At 58.0% G+C, this 14,990-nt stretch overlaps 1 protein-coding gene across 1 annotated transcript; it reads right to left on the reverse strand.

Moving 5' to 3' along the window:
- Positions 1–666: 666 nt before the first annotated feature.
- On the reverse strand, positions 667–7,684 carry PRDM12 (PR/SET domain 12). The gene is made up of 5 exons (XM_053996558.1): positions 7,471–7,684; positions 6,487–6,677; positions 5,365–5,520; positions 1,974–2,085; positions 667–1,049 (listed from the first exon to the last, which is right to left on the reverse strand). Exons 1-5 carry the CDS (start codon positions 7,682–7,684, stop codon positions 667–669), a joined length of 1,056 nt encoding a protein of 351 aa, XP_053852533.1.
- Between the last annotated feature and the right edge of the window lie 7,306 nt (positions 7,685–14,990).

Below are 14,990 nucleotides of genomic sequence, written 5' to 3' on the forward strand. Positions count from 1 at the left end.
TGCCTGTGGATGGGCATTCCCAGCTGGCACGGTGTCCCTGCGGGACGTGGCCTGTCCCCTCTGCCCACAGCACGGCTTGGAGCGGTGACAGACCCCAGCGCAGGGCTCTGGCTGGAGCAGGGCGGGCACAGGGGGCTCGGGTGCAGGAAGATGCGAATGTTCAGGGCTCCCAAGGAGGGAAAGGTGTCCCTTGGAAGGAGCCACCGGGACCAAAGCCACTCCCAGGGCAAACAGTGTGACTGTGGTGGCCACATCAGGGCTGTGCCAACCTTTCAGCGGGGCACATGTCTGCTAGAGCAGAGGAGGATGGATTAGACGAATTTTTCTTTCTACCAAATTATCTGTAAAATCCTCCATGACTCCTCCAGGCCCAGCTTTTCGGCTCTCCCAGTCCTCCCCCAGTGCGCTGGCAAACCCACACAGGACATCCCACTGCATCCCTTCTCCCCTGCCAACCCCAGGGACCACCAGCCACATCTCCCTGGGGAACTCAGCTGCAGAGCTGGGGGTTCCCCTCCTGCCGACCCCCTGCAGTCAGCGATGCCCAAAAACAACCCAACACTCCTCCGAGACACAAAGCAGCTCAGCCAAGGGTCACCCCCCCAGTTCATTGCATGTCTCAGCATCAGTCTTTGCTGTCCCAAATCCTGCTGCCGTACCAGGGCTTCACAGCACCATGGTGGGGATGTGATGGGCCAGGGAGGCAGGGTGGGGCACGGGCAGGGCGGGCGAGTGGGCCTGCAGGGAGGCGTTGGGGGGCCGGTGGCGGGCGCTTTTCTGGTGCGCCCGCAGCCCCGCGAGCTGGGAATAGGCACTTTGGCAAACCTGGCACTTGTAGGGCCGCTCGCCCGTGTGCAAGCGGACGTGGTTGCGGAGGGTGGAGGACTGGCTGAAGCGGCGGTTGCAGAAGCGGCACACGAAGGGCTTGTCCAGGGTGTGGATGCGCATGTGGGAGCGCAGGTTGCTGCGGGAGTTGAAGCCGCGGTGGCAGATGACGCAGCGCATGCGCCCCGTCGTGCTGGCCCCCGTCTCCACCGCGTGGAAATCCTCTGGGGACGACAGGAGATAGTCAGGCGCTGCCCTCCAGCACAGCAGCTCACCCCACCCCAAGTCCCTGGGGTGCTGGGTGCTCTGGAAAGCCCCCCAGTGCCTTCTTGCTGGCTCCCTGCTGCTGAGGTCACCTATTCTGGGCACACTGGCATTGAGGCTGGCTCTTAGGATTTTGGGATGCAGCCAGTGCTGGGAATGGGCTCAGCCAGATTTAGGTAAGGGGATCGTTCAAGCTGAGCTGAATGAATCCCTTATAAATGGACACAAAACCAATTTTCCCCTCCCTGGGCTGCAGCAGAGCTGGAGGAGGTGGGTGCAGGAACTCTCAGGAACCCCCAACCACACTGTCCAGCCCCTGCCCCAGTCCCAGCTTCTCCCCTTGCTCTGCTGGGCTCAGACATGGCTCTCTCAGAGTGGGGAGCAGAGTCAGGGAGCACAGAAGTGACTCCAAACACAGCCTGAGCTCAGCTGTGCCACAGAGAAGCACCTCAGGGAGCCACTGAGACAAGCGGAGAGCGGAAGCTCAAGGAGAGAAAGCCCTCCTGTGTTGGTGATTAAGATCCCTTAAATGCAGAGTGGGAGTGTAGAGGCTGCATCCACTTGGTGTTTCACGGAGTGTTGGAGCTGCCTCGCGCTCACACCCTGCACTGCTCCTCCCTGCCTGGCTGGGTCAGGCAGCGACTGCCACCACCCCACCAGCAACAGCCGTGGGCAAGCTGGCCTGGAGGCATCGCCCTGAATAACTGAGGATCTGCTCAAGCTGTGTGAATCATGTCATAGTCCCTGTGCTTGTCACAGAGAACTGGGATATCTGACGTACCCCTGGGATGTCCCTGCCTTGTGCCCGCCCAACGGCCTCAGAGCGGGGCACAGGGTGAACAGGCAGGGATGCTGCACCCTTGGCTCTTTCTGATGTTACCTACCATGTTTGTTCTTCTTCTGCTCCTCTTCCAGCCCTGGCACACCTGGGATGCCCAGGAAGGTGTTGTGGGAGTTCCCATACCAGACCAGCAGCTCTTGGTCTGGAGGAATCATCTAGAAAGAGAGATAAAGAAAGGGTTGTTGGGAGGGGCGATGAACATCCATCCCTGCGCTGATCCATTCGGACCTACCCTGGCTGTGCCCCATTTCTGTGAGATCCTGATGCCATCTGGGACCTGCCAGCTGACCCCAACACCCACAGGCAGGCACAGAACAGCCCAGGATGTGGCACTGGAGGTGATGGCACAGCTCAGCACCAGCACAAACCACTCCAGGCTCTCCCCCAAGCTGGGATACAAACATATGGGACATGGAGCCCCCGCTCAGGACTCCAGCAGAGCATTTTGTCTTTGGACAGAGCCATCAGTACCCTCCAGCTGCAGGGCACAGGCAGCACCTCCCACCCACCCCTGCCGGGGCCGATTTCAGAAGGTGGAAATGCAGATCTGCCAGCAAAGAGCTCATCAGCCTGTGGAGCAGAGGAGCTGCTGTCAGAGACCGTGGCTCCGGTGTGAAACGCTGCTTATATCCCCCACCAAATCTGCAGTGCCTGCAACAGCCCAAGGACAGCTATAGGAGCAGGGCAGGGATTTTGCATCATCCACGCTCCCGTTTCCCTGCAGTGATGGCACTTCTGTCCCTGCTGTTCCTGTCGTGTTCCCGCATGGCCGGGGCGAGCGGCCAGGAAACGCTGCTCAAGGCTCCCCTTGTGCAGCAGCCGTGGCTGGGAAGATGGATCCTCTCAGACCAGTTCAAACAACACTAATAATATCATTTTTTTAAAAAATACATATTTTCACAGCAGTCCCTACTGTTAAGTATCTAATTTATAAATAGGAATATCCTGTGTTTTGGAGGACCGTTTTCTGTACACTGAGCATGTTAGATCCAAGTAAAGCATCATCCACATGAAACACAGATGCTAAGTTCAATCTCTTCAACACAAAATATGTTGAATTTAAAGCATCTGAAATCAATAGGAATTTGACTTCATATCTTTGTCCATCTGCATAATGACCTCACTGGGCTGCAGAGGAGGAATTTGGGAGGCAAAGGAAGCTGATATCCTTTTGCATCCCAAATTGATGACACTGTTTCTTGGCATTATTTACTCTTAACAGAAAATTAGTCATTTTTAATACAAGCAAATAAAATATTGCTGAAAGGATAAAACAATCTACATGGGTGCATACATGGGTGTGTGTTTTTTTCTGCTGAAGCTGCTGCAGCCACACCAGCAGCAGGTGAGCACCCATGTACATACATCCCAAAGCAAATTCAAATTGCCCCCCAGGAATTTTGTGGCCTTCAGATCAAAGGCCAAATCTTTCTGCCTTTGCTTTATCTTCCAGCAGCAGCAACTTGGTATTGCTGAGAAAGAGGATGGGAAAAACAAATCAGCAAATAAGGGCAGGAACGGGCAAAATGCATTAAAATATCTAAGGTAAATAGGACAAAAAAGCACCAAATCAATCTGTTTTTTTGGCATGTAGGTGAGAAATGCATCCAAAGAGATGGATTCCCCGGCTGGGAATCCACCAGGGCAGGTAGGGGATGGAGGGTGACAATGGCTATGCATGGACACCTCTGGTGCTGAGCAGGGCAGCACCCAAGTTCAGGTTGGTGTGTGCGTGCCCTGCCGAGCTTGAGGAGCAGTGTGACAGCAGGGACCCTTCACACCCACCTCCTCCCACACATCACTTGGGGTTCAGCACTCTCAGCATCTTAAATTCACTGCTTGTGCCAAAGGAATTAAACTCATCCTGCTCCCCTGCTCACTGCCTCAGCCCCAGGAGCAAGCCTACAGCTGGATCATGGCTATACCCAAATATTCCCTCACCCACCCCCTTGTCTGTGCCTGCACAAGGTGTAAAAACCACAGCTGTGCTCCTAATTACACCACGGCTACCTGGAATTATTTTACTTATTTGCATAATTTAAGAACAGTAGTAAAAAGTATTTAAGATACTGTCACAACAGGCACAGCTGCCTACAGGAATATCAGGTCTTAAAACTAGAAACACCTGAAGCCTGTTGTCCAGCATGAGAACAGCAGGGAAGTGCTTGGAGCTCTTGGGAAAGGTGGCAGAGCCCAAAGGGCACACAGGACTCTCCAGCAGGAGGAGAGAATATCTGATCCTCTTCCTACCCACCTATTCTCCTTTGCCACCCCACGGCAGCAATCCCTAACCCAGCCCTGCTGCTTGCTCAGTGCAGGGTTGGGCTGTGGTCCTGTGCCATGGAGCATTTGAGTTTGTGCTCCTCCGTGAGCCAGTGCAGGAGCCTGGACAGATCCGGAGAGCTGCCCGTGCCCAGGGAGCCAGCAGGCACTCGTGGTCATTCCCAGCTGAGAGCCTCTCCCAGCTGCAAACGCTCCTCAGGTGAGACTCTGAACCCCATACTGGAGGGGCACAATCCCACACTGCTGGTCTGGGATGGACTGGGACGTGTCCCCTCTTGTGACTCTTTAAGCCAAAGCTGCTGCACAGGGCCATCTCCCCAAGCCACCACCTTTCTCCACCTGCAATAGCGTTGGGTTATGGGGACACTGCCCGTAAGCAGGGCTGGTCCCCACCATCTCCCCGCTCTGGCACTGTGTGATTTGGATGCACATGTCACCAATAATGCCGGGGAGCCAGACACCCACCTCCATCCCAGAGTCGCCTGTAGGGAGCTGTGGGCACCCTTCAGCCATCACCCCACTGCACAGCAGCCTGTGCCACGCCAGGACCCTGCCCCTGCTCCTGTGCCACGCCAACACACGACAGCACTTCGTGCAGGAGCACAGGGATGAGGGGGGCAGGAAGAGCCCCTTCCCCACAGTGTAAAGCCCAGGGCACAGCTGCACCAGCGCCACTCCCTGTCCTCTCCGTGGCTCCCTGCACAGCCAGAGTGATGCCCAGGCAAAGCAGTGTGGAGTCAAGCACAGCCTGTGCTCAGCACCTGGGTTTCACAGAACCCCCCAAACTTTACCCTGCTACAAAGAAGCAGGCTCTGCACAAAATCCCACTTTTTCAATACAGCATCCAAACCCTGTCCTTGCCCAAAGGCCCATATGGGCCAGAATTGCAGCTCTTTTCATGCTTTGCACCCCAAACAAGGATCTACTCTCGCCCTGTTCAACACACATCATTCCATGAGCCCACAGAAAGGGGGCAGAAAGGAGAAGGGACCTTTGCTACTCCCCAGAGCCCATGCAATGGCCCTTCCCTATGGTTTCTACCTCTGCTGGTGGATCTGAGTGCCAAGGATGGAAAAGCTGCCGTGTCCTTCCGCAGACACCCCACCAACAACCCAAAGAACAAGGGAGGGAGAGTCTTCAGCCCCACTTACCTCAATGGCCTTGTAGAAGATGCTGTTCCCGATCTGGACCACCTCGAGGTTCTGCTCCTGCTCGTTCCGTGCACATTTGATGTAGGTCATCCAGCTGCGGTGATCCTCCTGGCTGGCGTCGATGAAGTACCGCACTGTGCCGTCCTCGTTGAACACCTGCAAGGGCAGAGAGCGCTTGGTAGCGATGCTGCCCGCAGTGGGCTGAGCCCCTCCACCTCCTGCCTCTGGGATAAAGCCCCTGGACAGGGACAAGCTCAAAGCCAGCACAGCCTCAGGGCTGAGATCCTGACAGCAGCCGGGAGATGCTAGACCCTTCCTGCTCGTGGTGCTGGAGTGTGGCAGGGCTGAGAAATGTGCCCTGCTCTCACTGGCGTGGCTGGTCCTGCCAGCCCCTGTGTCCCTGGATAACCCAACTCCCTTCCTCAATCTCCCTTCTCATCAGAGCCCCACCAGCAGCTCAGCCCTAGAGGAAGGGGCTGTTCAGCATCCTGCAGCTGCCGTGGGAGCGGGAGAATCCCTAGGTGGAGGGGGAAGGTGCATGCCAGGTCTGGAAAGATGCTTAGCAAGAAAAGATGAGGCAAGTTTCTGTTAGGCATAAAATTACAATAATAATTAACAATAGTTAAGAAGTGCAAGTCTGAGTCAAACAAATAAAAAAATAGGAAAACCTTCCCTATTGGCTGTGCATTAGTGCACAATGTTCTGGGATCTTAGATCCCCCCAAACTCCACAGTTTTATTCAGGATTAACCTCACCAGGCTGGGGCAAAGCAGGGAGCAAGGGACAGGGCAGAGCTGGTTTTGTCCACTGTGGCCAGTGCAGGCAGCAACCAGTCGGGTGTTCCACCAGGACAGGAGGGGCAGGGCAGGGCAGGGTGTGATCTGCCTGCACGGCACACGAGCAACAGCATTTCGGGGCTCCTCTGTGAGCTGGCTGCACCCCGAGGGCTGAGGAAACCTCATGCTTCTCCTGCAAGGGGTTCCTAAACCCACCTGCCCAGATATTTGCATGAATGGGAAACTGAGGCACAAGGATGGTGCGCAAGCATGGCACAGAGCCCCAGCACCCCGTCCCTGCTTCTCCCCAGACCAGTCCGGGCTCGGGGTTCAGGGCGTTCGTTACCTCCCACATGAGGTTGTTGTTCTTGCACAGGTCCACATGCTCGGGGGAGATGACCCTGCCCGTGAACGGCCCCATCTCGGTGCCAGCCTTGATCCAAGTCTTGGAGAAGATGCCGAGCCCTTCCCCGGGGATGGAGCTCTGGGCGATTATCACTTCCGACGGCAGCACCAGGCTGGAGAGCTTCTGCACCTCTGCGAGGGGGGAGACCAGCTCAGAAAGGGACAAGGGTGGGGGAGAGGGGGGAGATCGGGGGCGGCGGGGACCCCGCCCAACCCCGGCCCCAGCCCAGACCCCGGGGCTGAGCTTTTTAAACGCCCAGCCGGGCTCCCACAAAGCGGTACAAGGTTCCCCCGGGGCATTGAGGAGGTACCTGGGAAAAGCATCCCGGGCTGGGCGAGGGAGCGGGGCTGGGAAAGGAGGTTAAATGGTGTCTATTTCGGCCCATCCAGCAATTTGTCATGCTGTTAAAGTGATCTGCATTCATTAAACTCAACTAGAAAGAAATTGCTAATTCTAAATTCATTAGTCCTTTAGGAATGCTGTAGCGGTACATTGTGCCTGAATGGCGCGAGGGCTTGTTTAAAAGGGCCCAGGAATTCCTCTTACAAAATGGGGAGATGAGATGGTTGACATATCGTGAATGGAAATGGAATTAGCCTTCATGGTAAATTAAGAGAGGAACAGAAATCCGAGAGGGGGAAAAGGGAGCTGGGACGCCCCGGCGATGCCGGGGCGAGAGAAAAGATATTGTCCCGGGCGGCTGAATGCGGGACGGCCCCGGCCCCCCCAGCCCGCGGTTTAAGTGGGAACTTTCTCAGGTCAAGCCCAAGTTAACCAAATGAATTTAAAGCCCTTTTTCCCCAGTCCCACGCCTGGGGAGAGCGGGGCGCCGGGACCGCATCCCGCCGCCGGAATCCGGGAGCCGGCCTGGGGCCGATGGGGGAAACCGAGGGGATCGGGGAGGATCCGGGGGGGGTCACTCACCTCCGGAGAAGGACTGAGCCAGGACTTCGGCCGTGAAGGCTGTCTTGGGGCTGCTCTTCTCCTCGAAGAGCTGCTCGCCCAGGACGTTTCTCCAGCGGCCGTAGAGGAAGCTGTGCAGGATGTCGGAGGTGATCACCTCGGCCAGCGAGAGCCCCTGCGGCTTCAGCCCAGGCTTGAGGACCAGGGCCTCGGCGGGCAGCACCGAGCCCATCATGGGGGCGAGGCGGCGGGGCCGAGCGCGACGGGGCCGGGCGCGGCGGGCGGTGGGCGGCGGGCTGGGCTCCGTTCGGCTCGGCGGCTCCCGCCCGGCTATATATGAGCTTCATTGACCCTCCTAATTGGTTATTAATGACCTCCCTGACGTTGGCGGAGAGACTGGGGCTGCCGGAGCGAGGCGAGCCGTCGGAGCCCCCCCCTCCCATCTCCTCCTTCCCTCCCCTCCCGGGGGTGGGGTGGCTGGAGGGAGGGAGGGACACGGCGGGCGCACACACACGCACACACACACACACACACAAACACACAAACACACACAGAGGATACACACACACATATACACACACCGATACACACACACGCGCACCGGCTCGGCCCCCCGCACCTCCCGGCCCGGGCAATCCCAAACCTGGGCACCTGTCCCCGGGCACAGCAGAACAGCAGCGAAACGGGCAGAAATGTCCCCGCCAGTGTCCCACGGACGGGGCGCACCCTCGGGCACGGTCCCGCTCCCCACCTGGCCCCGGCGCTCGTTTTGGAACTGAAACGCTGCGCTTTGGGGCCATTGAGCACCACAACGAAATCGGCGGCCCCGAGCCCGACAGCTCCCGGTGCTCTGCGGCGTTTGGCCCTCGCAGCCCCGGGGGAACGGGCTGAGGCTCCCGCAGTTGGTCCCGACCGTGCTCGGCTCCCCCCTGCCCTCCTCATCCCCGACTTTCCCAGCCGGGACCGGCAGCACCGGGAGGCTCCGGCGCTGCTCCCCCAAATGCCGGGAGAACGTCGCCAAGCACGGGGAGGGTCCACGGCGCTCCCGGGGCCGATCCCCGCTTGACCCTAAGGCAGCGCTCACCCGGCTGCCGCCACCAGCCCGGCCGGTGCCCAACGCCACATCCCCGCGGGAATTGTGCCCAGGTGTGGATTGGGGACCGCTCGTGGATGTCCCGTCTCCCTGCAATAGCAACCATGCCCTGCCGTGTCCCCCCAGGGCCGGACCCGCACCCCGGGGAGGCTGCAGCATCTCCGGGGCTCCGCCGCCGCATCGCCCCTGTCCCCGCACCCGAAGGCATCTCCCGGTCAGCCACGGCGCCCATCCCCGCCCTGCCGAGCCCTGGCGAGCTCCGCAGCCACCTCTGCTCCCCAGCAAGGTGGCATCAGAGCGGTGTCCCCAAACCCAGCGCTCCCATCGGGGCCCGAGCTTTGCTGGCTCACTAAAGGGTTAATCTTTCCCGGATTTAAACCTAGTCCTGCTGTGTCGGAGCTTAGAGCCCTCTCCTTAGCCTTGTTCTTTTGATTTTCATGGGGACGAGGGGCTGTAAAGGGCTGCGGGAAGAAGGCTGGGCCCCCAAGGTCCTCAGGCGCTCAAAGGCCGGCTCCCGCACCCCGGAGTCCCGGCAAGCCCCGCCGGGTCTCACCGTGCCCGGAGCAGCAGCCGAGCACAGCCCAAACCCCCAGCCCATCCCCGGCGTGGGTGTCTTATAGGGTGAAGCCGTGGAGTGTCTTCTGGCCTGGTTGAAATGATGCTACAACCCATGTGCAATTATTTCTATTAATCCAATCAAGAAGCAACGCAGATGTCAAGAACCCACCTAAACCTGCGCTTACTTTCGGGTCTTCGCCCGGCGAGAGGCAGCGCTGTCCTGGAAAGGAGAGGTTAACAACCTGCCAGGGCTTGGTTTGGGGTTTAATAAGCGTAAAAAATAAGTTTATTTTGTTTTTCTGGGCTTTGGCTAGAGGAGCCGTCAGAATATTTCAGTCTTGCTAAACATAACGCATCAGGTGGAAAGGTTCCCAACACCGGCTCCCTCCAGCCGCCGAGCCAAGCCAGTCATCGGATTGATTGCTTTTTTTTTTTTTTTTTTTTTTTTTTTTTTTCCCCGTTTCCCCAGGAAAACCCTTCAACCTTCAAGTTATCCCGGGACAAAAAAAAAAATAATAGATGCTCTTGAACCCCCTGCGGCTCCGGTGCGGACTGCGCTGAACCCCGCTCCCGGCTGCGGGGGCTCGGCGGTGCGGGGGGGTAGTGGTAGAAAAAGGTGAAAAAAAAATTCTTCCATTTTCTGCGTGGTTTTAAATATCCCCAGCTGTTTCCCAAAGCTTCTTCCCGGTCCTAGGAAGGTGCTTTGCTGTGTGTTCCCCCCCCACCACCCCCTACTCATTTCTCTTTTTTAATATCGCAGCTATCCCTCCTTTTTAACATTTAAGAGGAAACAAGTTTAATATTCATGGCTGTTAATAGAGAAGGGCCATTATCGCCGCCCCATTGTTCTGAGCCCCGCACAATGCTGCTTGTATTTTCATGTGTATATTCCCAAAGTTCCTTCTGAGCGTTTAGTGAGCACTTTAATATTCATGGGTGTTAATAGAGAAGCCCTCAGTATATTGGCATATTGTTGGGAGGTGTACATATTGGTCTGACTCTGAATAGCCACAGTCCTCTTTTCTTTTGCTCTGTTTTGCAGGGTTGATGGGCCAGGAGTAAATGGGCATTTTTCCCCCCCGTCTCCCCCTTACAGAGAGAACATCTTTATTCCAGTCCCAGACTTTCTGGTTTCCCATTCAGGACCCTCAGAAATAATGTCAGGCAGAAGAAAAGTGGAGCAAATCAATCTTTCATGGTCTTTTTGAGACCAATTTGACATCCATGGACTCTTCTTTTCTTTCACAGCCTACAAGGGGATGGTCAGGATCTGGACAAGGTTGGGGTCTGATGAGGGGAGACATGGGATCATAATGCAGCAAAGAGAGAAAAGAAAAGCAAAACAAGAAAAGATTGCAGGGATGGGGTGATGGAGGAAAAATGAGGGTGAATGACAGTGCAAGAAAGGAGATTAGAGCCCAGCAGCTGCTTTTTGGGGGGCGGGGGGGAGGGGGGAGCTCTCTCCCCTCTTCCAGCCCTTCGCATGAATAGGATTTGAACAGAGCGGAGATTGATTTATAGTTATTGCAGTTGAACATTTATTGCTCTTAAAGAGTGGCGGGGAGAAAAGAGAGAAAAGGGGTTTGAAAAGCTCCTTTCTGTATTAAAGAGGTATCAAATGAAGACTGCTGAGATAATATACAGTGGCCAATGGGAATTTGATTTGCTTTAAAATTTAACTCTTGTGGGGCCGCTGGCGATGGAGCCGGGATGCGGGGATGGAGCCGCCGCTGCCCCGGGCCGGTGCAGCCGCGATCCTTTCCTCAAACCCCGCATTCACTGCCCGGCTTCAGTGCAAAGATCTGCGGCGGCTCCTGTGCGGCGGGGAAGGGCTGCAGCGCGGAAGGAGGATTAGTGCTTCTTTAGTACAATTTTGTATTATTTTCTTTTATTTATTTTTTTTTTTTTCCGTAGAGGGTAGAACGCAGGAGGGATGCAGAGCTACGAAAATAACCGGCGCAGGGAAGCGCCCTTTACGAAGCTGAGTTTTTCTTGCCCTAAAACCGGAGGTTTCTCCTCTCCGGCAGCAGAAACGCGATCGCAGCCGAGTCCCCTCGGGCGCAGAAAGGAGCCCATTGTTCAATGGGGAGAAATACATTTTTAGCGGTGATTGAAAGCTCCCCTCTCGTTTGAACTTTAGAAGAAAGTCCCTGGCAGGGAAGAGCATCCCCCTCCCTCTGCCCCAACATCTGTTTGGAGCAATCCAGGCTCTAGGGCAGAGCCGGGCTCTGCCCCCTCCCAAAGTCATTAAAAAGATATTAGTTGAGCTGAGAAAAGTCCAGCGCAGCCCCCGATCCGGGGTGGGGTGGGCTGGTATGTGTCATTAAAAACGATTTTGGATTTGCCGGCGCTAATACGAGGCGAAGGGACCATGGGGTCTGAGTTCAAAAGCCCCCTGGCCGCGGCCGCCCCGCCGCGCCCTGCCCGCTGCCCGACGTCCCGGTGCCCGGTGGCGGCGCAGGGCGGCCCGGCCGACCCCATCACCTGCTCCGTGCGCCCCCCGAGCGCCGGGAAAGGGCGACGGCGGAGAGCCGGGCTGGGAGCCGAGGCGGTCAGCTGCTCCGGCCGCAACCTCCGCGCCTCCACGGGCTGCAAATGCCCCGGGAGCCGGAGGGAAAGGGGGGCAGGAGGGATCATCGCACCCCTGCGGGAGCCGGGGGAGCCGGGGCAGGAGGGATCATCGCACCCCTGCGGCTGCCGCAGGAGCCAGGCGCCTCCGAAGTTGCTAAATGTGTCATTTATTAAAGCATTCAGGGGGCTTTTCTTTGGCGTTTGCTTGCAAACTCACAAAGGCCGAGCTGCTGTTTGGGGGTCTTTTCTGATGGAAAAAGGGCTCGGAGACCCCCGGCACAAAAGAAATCCTGGCAGTGCTTTCAATGGCCAGGACTCAATGAGGGGGACCCTGCGCGGAGCGGGCGGGGGCGAGGGGCCGCCCGGTGCTGCCTGAAAGGCAGGCCTGAATGTAATGGGGAGATCTGCGTTTATTTGTTGGGATCACATTTAATTAGCTTAGTACAACCCTTGAAAGACAAAGGGACCTCAATCTGGATCCAATCTGAAGCTCGTTTGGAGAGCGAGGGCTCCTGGAAAAGTCAAAAGAGAGAAAGGAGAAAGAAAAGGGAGGCTGGGAGAGAAAGGGGCTGGGGGCCCAGCCAGGTGACTGGCACGCGTGAAACAAGGGGGCCTTTTGGGCACAAGGCAGGGCTCAAAAGGGAGGGAGGAAAATAGCCTCTTCCTCAGGTTTTACCTACTTAAACCCCCTGAAGGGGCTGGAGCTGAAAAGCCTCAATGGGGGCTAAGGAGGCTGCAAAGCAAACAGCAGCACTGGAGAGGAGCTCCGGCCCTGCCGCCGCAGCAGTTGGTGACACTCGGTTATGGGAATGTGCCCAAATGTTACCTGCGCCCGGGAACGCTCCCACCGGCGGAGCAGGGAGTGCAGGAGGACAAGGCGAGGACAAGGACGTGCCCAGGGTGAGCCTGGGCCGAGGGGGGCCGGCGGATCCATCGCATGCTCCCTCTATAGGGTGGGACTTCCCACCTGTGCCTCCACCCGCCCCACGCAGCATCCCTGCACCATCACTTGGGGAGCTTCATCATCACGGGCCAGAGGGGCCGTGGCTGGGCTGGGACACCGAGGAGGGGTCCCCATGGGTGCGCCCCTTGCTTCAGAGCAGCCCCCGGCATCCCCCATCCCAGTGCCAACACAGGGCACATGCAGGTGCGCGGTGAGGAGGATGCGCTGGCACCTGCCCAGGGGCAAAAAGAGAGCGGCCATCCCCAAGGTGCCACATCCGTGCATGGAGCTGAATGACCCCTTGTTTCCCTCCGAACCGCGCCCTGCTAACCTGTCCCTGCTGCCCTCCGAGGGGCTGGGAGCAGTGGGGAGGGGTCGGGTGATCCCGAGCAGTGCCCAGCGGCTCCGGGCACGGAGGGTTTGGTGCGGTGAAGCCGCGACCCTCCCGGCAAACGCTCCGGCACAGGGCACGGCAGCCCCGCGGAGCCGCGGGCTGATTGCGCTGCTCGGGGAAGGAGCTTTAGGGCATTATTTGCCTCCATTTCACTCTGCGGGAGGCCGCGGAGCCGAGCAGAGATGCTGAGTGCTCTCCCCTGCGCTCTCGCTCGCTTCTTTGCCTTTCTTTCCCCCCCCCTTCCTTTCTTTTCCAGGATTGTTTCGGCGAGGGTGTCACGGCACGCAAGAGCAAGAGGAAGAAAATCACCTTCCCAGCTGCGTCCGAGCTCAAGCGGCCTCGAAAGGGAACGCGGTTGTGGCGAATCGCGGTGGCGACTCCTCGGCCACCACCGCGGCTCGGCAGCAGGGGCCGGTGGCACGGGGTGGCCGGAGGGACAGAGGGGGGATGTGGACCGCAAAGACAGGAAAATCTCTGCGCGTTTTCTTTCCTCCTGGCAGTGATCTGGGGATGGGACAGTCACACCCCGCCGATGTGTCTCCCGCATCCCACCAGCGTCTGTCCCACATCCCATCCCTCCTGCAGCATCAGCTCCAATCCAGCTGCGGGCTGTGAGCCGGAGTGGGGACTGCGCTGAGACATCAGCCGGGAGAGGTGCCCGAGGGGACAGTGTGTGGGGCTGTGCGTGAGCCCCACTGCTCCCCCTGCCCTGCTCTGCTGCCCACAGCCAGGACCACGCCGGCCGAGCCTCTCCAGCAGCTGCCACAGCCACGGGCCGGCTGCACCAGGGGAATGGCAGGAGCCGGCTGCGGGAGATGGCAGCTGAGGCTGGCAGGACCGGGATCTCAGCACCCAGCCACAGCTTCCCTGCTCCAGGGCTGGGCAGCGCCCCAGGGCCGGGGCCGCGGGGCTGGACGAGCCCTGGCACAGGCGAGGGGACGGGGACGGGGCTGCCCGGCAGACGGATGACCCCGGCGTGGGGCTGAGGAATCCTCCGGCAGCTCCTGCCCTTCACCAGCCCTATTTCCCCCAAAACAAGCAGAGCAGCAGCTCCGGCCTCCCCGTGTAACGACTCCACGGCAGCAAAGTTTAATATTCCCTGGCGAATGGTCCGAACAAGGAGGCCGCGCTGAGTGACGGCTCCCACAAAGGGCAGGGAGCGTCTAATCCCCGGGACCGCGGCACCTGCACCCCGGCCCGGCCGGGATTAAAGGGGAGCAAGCCGGGCTCTGCAAAGATCAGAGGCTTCATTAGAGCGGCCTTGAAATAGGATTTCCTCAAGTGATAAGGGGCAGGGTAGGAGGATAATCTGGGGGCTGTTGGTACCTGCCCCCACATTACCCCTGGAGATGCTCTTTTGGGTCACCTGCCTTGTACGTGGTGCCCCAGAGCTGGAGGGAAGTGGCAGGGCAGATCTGGCACCCACTGTCCCAAATCCTTCATCCCAGGAATGGCTGGTTCTCCTCTGCCATCTTCCTCCATCCCCAGCACCCACTGCGGAGCCGCCCAGACACGGGTGGAGCTCGCTGCCCTCCCACTGCCCTTGGCTCCGGGGGCCACTGTCTCCTCCTGTCAGCAGACCCAGGAGCTGTGGCTCTTTTAACTCATCTTCACATCGCATAACAACAATTTCTGCTCATTTCCACCATTAAAATTCTGGAAAGTTTCTTTTGTGTCTTTTCCAGCCTTATGAGAGCAGAGAAACGCTGCCTGCCATGGGCACCCTGCACTGCTGCTACCCACAGCAAATCCAGTGAAAAAACCTCCACACCAGCCAAATGAAGGAAAAACTGCTCCCTGCACGGAATAAACACCCACATGCTGTGTGATAGGATACACTGACACTGCAAGATTCCAATTCCTCACCCTGTGCCACAATCCTGCCTGAAAATCCCCCCGAGAGTGGGAGGAACCAGGTGGGTTTAGGGGAGAAGCAGCAGTGCAGGTGGCACCTTGTGAACATCCACATCCTGTTGGAAAGC

The sequence above is a fragment of the Vidua macroura genome, chromosome 21, assembly GCF_024509145.1.
Source record: "Vidua macroura isolate BioBank_ID:100142 chromosome 21, ASM2450914v1, whole genome shotgun sequence".
Classification (NCBI taxonomy): domain Eukaryota; kingdom Metazoa; phylum Chordata; class Aves; order Passeriformes; family Viduidae; genus Vidua; species Vidua macroura.

Excerpts from the sequence above, each read along its gene's own strand:
- PRDM12 (XM_053996558.1), bottom strand. The coding sequence starts at position 7,684 with ATGATGGGCTCGGTGCTGCCCGCCGAGGCCCTGGTCCTCAAGCCTGGG. Across the intron at positions 6,678-7,470 it reads GGCTCAGTCCTTCTCCGGAG|AGGTGCAGAAGCTCTCCAGC; the intron begins GTGAGTGACCCC and ends CCCCCCTCGCAG. Across the intron at positions 5,521-6,486 it reads ACAACAACCTCATGTGGGAG|GTGTTCAACGAGGACGGCAC; the intron begins GTAACGAACGCC and ends CTGCCCTTGCAG.